This window comes from Tubulanus polymorphus, chromosome 12, assembly GCF_964204645.1.
Source record: "Tubulanus polymorphus chromosome 12, tnTubPoly1.2, whole genome shotgun sequence".
NCBI lineage: Eukaryota > Metazoa > Nemertea > Palaeonemertea > Tubulaniformes > Tubulanidae > Tubulanus > Tubulanus polymorphus.
Window position 1 is genome coordinate 5,588,574 of NC_134036.1, and position 4,731 is coordinate 5,593,304.

The 4,731-nt window shown below is 40.2% G+C and overlaps 1 protein-coding gene across 1 annotated transcript; it reads right to left on the reverse strand.

The window, feature by feature from the left end:
• Nucleotides 1-859: 859 nt before the first annotated feature.
• LOC141914214 (juvenile hormone acid O-methyltransferase-like) lies at nucleotides 860-2,819 on the reverse strand. Its single transcript, XM_074805481.1, has 4 exons — nucleotides 2,625-2,819; nucleotides 1,834-2,124; nucleotides 1,421-1,592; nucleotides 860-1,180 (listed from the first exon to the last, which is right to left on the reverse strand). Exons 1-4 carry the CDS (start codon nucleotides 2,817-2,819, stop codon nucleotides 1,008-1,010), a joined length of 831 nt encoding a protein of 276 aa, XP_074661582.1. The 3' UTR covers nucleotides 860-1,007.
• Nucleotides 2,820-4,731: the final 1,912 nt, after the last annotated feature.

Here is a 4,731-nt window from a genome sequence, read left to right on the forward strand (position 1 = left end):
AACAAAAAACAAAAACAAAAGAAAAGTTAGTCAAAAGACAAATTATCTCTTTATGACACCAAACGAATTAGGTACACTGACTTCAATTATGGACGAGAGACCATCGCTTGTAATACGATTAAGCTACTGTATACTTTAATTCAGGGTCGTAATCTCGAATAACAATAATAATAACAAACCTATAATAAGGCCTAATACTCCTTGACAAGTGACACAGTAAACATACGACATACGGTTGATTCTAATTTCAAAATTGATTAGGTCAATCTTTTACGACTTAATTCAGAGTTTTATTAAGTTACTTTTTTCCTCAAGCTAAGCTCGACTAAGATCGACTCACGACCCGATTATCTCGTCGTGAGATAAGAGCGGTTTTTAAAACGTGACCGCCGGTTACCGATCAATTCGTTGCATCGTCGTAATAGCGCTCAGGTCGACTACGACCCGATCGCCGCAGGCTTACTCTGTCGCTGATTTGCTACGATGGTTTGATCGGGTCGTGTAAAAGCAGAACTGGTTCTATCCTCGCGATTCGGCTTATACGACTGGTCTGCGATCAATTCGTCGCGAAGCGCACGGTTCCCGATGAAAATATGGCAGGTCCTTCAGACGAGATGATCGGGTCGCAAGTCGACCTGAGCTTAGCTTTCTTCTACATACGATTAATCCTGCCATCCAGCAAAATATGAACGCATGTATTATGCGTTTTTTTGTACGTTTGACGTTTGTACCGCTATGACCGTCAGCATTTAGCCTTTGAGTTTGTCAAATGAATTTCAAGTAAAATGATGCGAATCATGATTAATAAGTAGACTGAGACAACCTAAGGGGTCCACTAATGCTAAGCATATCGGTCAGAGTGAGCTGAAAATCAGTGATCCTACACGAGACACGTGGAGTTATACACATTGATATAAGTCGGGAATTATGAGCGGAAGATATCATTTAAAAGATAGATCCATATGATCACCGCGTACTTCACGATATATTTCCAATAAATATGTTTATCACTCAGATATGATTTGCAGGTGGACCACAACAGCGGAAGCTGCCATGTGTAACGTGCCATTTTCATCGACTGGAACTTTTCCCATATAAACACCGAGCGCGTCGTCCATGAACTCGGCTAGTTTCGATTCGGGAATTCGTTTTACGTGCGGTAAAATTGCGCCGAACCATTCTGAAAAAAATAACACGATATGTAATAATAGTAGAACGTTCTTTGTTTCGCTATCATCGAAGTATGGTTAAAATCATTGTCACGGTCCAAATAAGGCCCGGAACAATTAACTCGAGCTTGATTCGTTCCAATTCGCGGCCCGGACCAAATCGTCTCCGTGTGACCGCGCCTGAAGTCTCGCGACGCCAACGGGTCCGGAAAACAAATGAGGGAGGATGTTTTCAGTTATGGTTCACTAACGTTTTGCAGATTCGCGATCGGAAAATGTGTAATCACGAGTTGTGATTTCACAACGTTTAACAGCGAACCCCAATGATTCAGCCATTCGGCGATATCCACTGACTATATCCGGAGACCTCCATTCACTGTATTCCTCCCAGCTCGGCTCCAACGACCAGTCCGGTGTAAATCCCTACAGAAAAATAACTCGTCATTAGATCTGACTATGAAATTAAAAACCTTTCAAAAATGAATGTCCTTATAAGGTAATGCATCATTCGAAAGATAAAATTGCTCTATCAACATTTTTTATAGCATATTTAAATCGTAAATCGGTCGAACGGTTAAGCTGCTAGCTTTGGAGAGAACCGTCATTATCAACATAATCTGCACTCAGATGGTTACAACATTTCGCACTGATGAATGAGTCATACCTGGAAATACGGAGACCATTTTTCCAATTTGTCTACATCGCACATGTGAACCATCATTGATGACGTAATCAGCACGAGGACGACTTCCCCGTTAACGGAGAGTAGACGTTTTATATTTTCCAAGTTCTTATATTGATTCGGAGTCCAGTGAAGAACCATGAACGACGTGACCAAGTCGAATTTCCGTCGCCAGTCCGCTCCGTACGAGTCGGGATCGGTCAAGTCGGCGACCAGGTATTCGATTTTAGGATTCGGATTTTTCGAACGGGCGAAATCGACCATAGATTCGTACTGGAATGCGATAGTGAAACAAACTATATAGATAAATAAACGCGATGTTTTTTTCCAATCCAGAATCAAATTCATTTTTCATTCATTGCTCGCGCATTTAGCAGGTCGGCCATTTTATGGTACAGCAAACATACAGCAAACATGCACACAAATTTTACCTCCCGTATAGAGACCACGGTGGGATCCCGGTTTGGCCATTGGCCGAAATCCCTGAGTTAGCTGATGTTTCCTTGTTACAACCAAAAGATTAATTTTTTGAATCGGAGAAATATCTAGGCCCGAAATATTACAATCCATTTATTTGAATGATGTAAGGCAAAGTGATACAATATAGCACTCTAGCTGAATTCCCTGCGTTTAGCAGGTTTTGGTTTGTCAAATTTGTCAAACCTGTGTCAATGCTGATTGGGCTAACGAAGGGTAACCTCTGAGCTGATGAACGATGCAGCTATGATATAACCCCCCCCCCCCATCTGACCAACAAAGCAGACTGTATTTACCTTATCAAAAGCGGTAAGATGTTCGACGTTGTCCAATTTACTCAGTATGGTATTAGTGACTTCACCGCTACCACAGCCTATATCCAATACATTACTGTAACCACCCGGCTTGAAATCAATGGTCGATAAAATATTAGCGGCCCAATTTCTGTTGCCGTCGCTAGCATTCGAATAAAGTTCCGCGTTCGGATTCATTCTGTATCTTCCGCAAGCAAGAACTTTAGATTGAATTAGATCGAGCGAAAATGTTCGAGATCTCGCGGAAGTGTAGAACAGAACCGCGATTACGAGTAAGAGTTTATGCGGGCGGTTTTGTGATTTTTTACGTTCTCTATAGAGAGCCGCTTTCAAAACGGATCGTGGCAATATAACGTAAGTTTCTATTGCGGTCAGGGAATAAAAAGTAGCGTTTGAATCGAAATGTCAACATAACTCTATTGATTTCCTTTCAAGAGGAAAGACTTGTCGCTTGTCTATTGAAACCATTCTTTAGAGATTTATTCGGCGTTATTAGGTAAAAAAAAAAAACATGACTGATATAATCTCGGAATTGGGACGAGCAAACGTATAAGACGAAGAATCGATTTTATCGATTAGAATATAGGTCAATAAATGTCTAGACAAATTCTTGAACGTCTAGCAACGTGAAAATATTATCACTATATCGCTATAAGCACGCGTCGGTGTGAACCGATGTACTCCTCTGGATTTGCATACGCGAAACACTACTTGCTCCTCGAAATCTAAAAAGAATGACAGTTATAGAAACTACAAAAGAATACTGACGTTTTGACTCAATTCTATGCGAAAAAAAAATAGTCCTACCGTCGGTGTTTTACTCCGTAATCGAGGGATTTAATTTTCAATCGAATTATAGAAATTCGATTTAATTTCGATGCGCTTATAACGATGACGTAGTACACAGCGACTCACACAGAACCCGCAGACAACGCGGACTGGAGATCGATGTGTGTAAACATTATTGTAACGGTTTTTAAGGCGACACAAATAGGACGCGAACAAAACGAATGCACGCCTATTTGAACAGAGCTTACATTATGCAAACTAATGCAAATCCTGTAGAATAGATGAGGCGATGATATGCGTCAGCTCGAAATCAGTTCTCGGTAAATACATTTCATATGCGTCAGCTCGAAAATATTCATCTTTTTCCTGCATTCGCACTGGTCGGCCGTACTTTCTCGAAAACCTTTCTATTTTCCTTGTAAAAGACATAAAATCCGTTTATAGTTCTTTTTCGTTCTATTGTGTATCTGAAAGTCTCTTATGATGTCGATTTGAAAATAGACTTCTTGAAGTAAATACTTGACTTTCTATAAACCTCGTCTCGAATTGATAGAATTACAATTTCATTAAAAATTTAGATTTCTCCTATAAAAAGGGGCGCATCGATCTATCTCGATCTATCCAAAAATGGGAGAAACGGAACGATAAAAAGATGTTAAACATTTTTCTTTTGTTTTTATTTGAAGTAACCAGGATTAAACTAGATAGATTGGTGTATCGATTTTTTAGAAGTTCAAAAGAAAGTTGAAATGGCCCGTTGAACATCTATCGATACAACGCGCATACAAACAGTTTCTCTTGCATACTCTGTACTTAGGATCATCCCAACGAAGATGAGGGCAGTCTCGCTTGCAACCTTCGTTGCACAAGAAACACATAAATGAAAATGAATCAGTGACCATCAGCAAAACTAAAACTACCACATACTGAAAATAAAGGAAATCATCAAGCGATGTACGTTTTCTGAGAACATTGTTTATCCAAAAAAACTCGATTGTTAACATGTTTCAATTCATACACAAATGGATGCAGAAACGGAAGAGTGCCGATGCGAGGAGAGGAGTCCACTCTGGCCTGGTGGGCACAAAGTCATGAGGATTCTACCCGTAGTAGATGATCATCCACCAGATGTATCACTTATGTACAGCAGATAATCAATTGCTGCGGCAACGACGGCTTTAACTCACGGCGAAATAGGATTCACCAGGTGTCGCTGGCAGAACATCGATGACAGGATAAAGCAGATTTCGAAATTCATGTTTGGCGATCAAGAGCTAGATGTAGTTGAGGATTATGTATT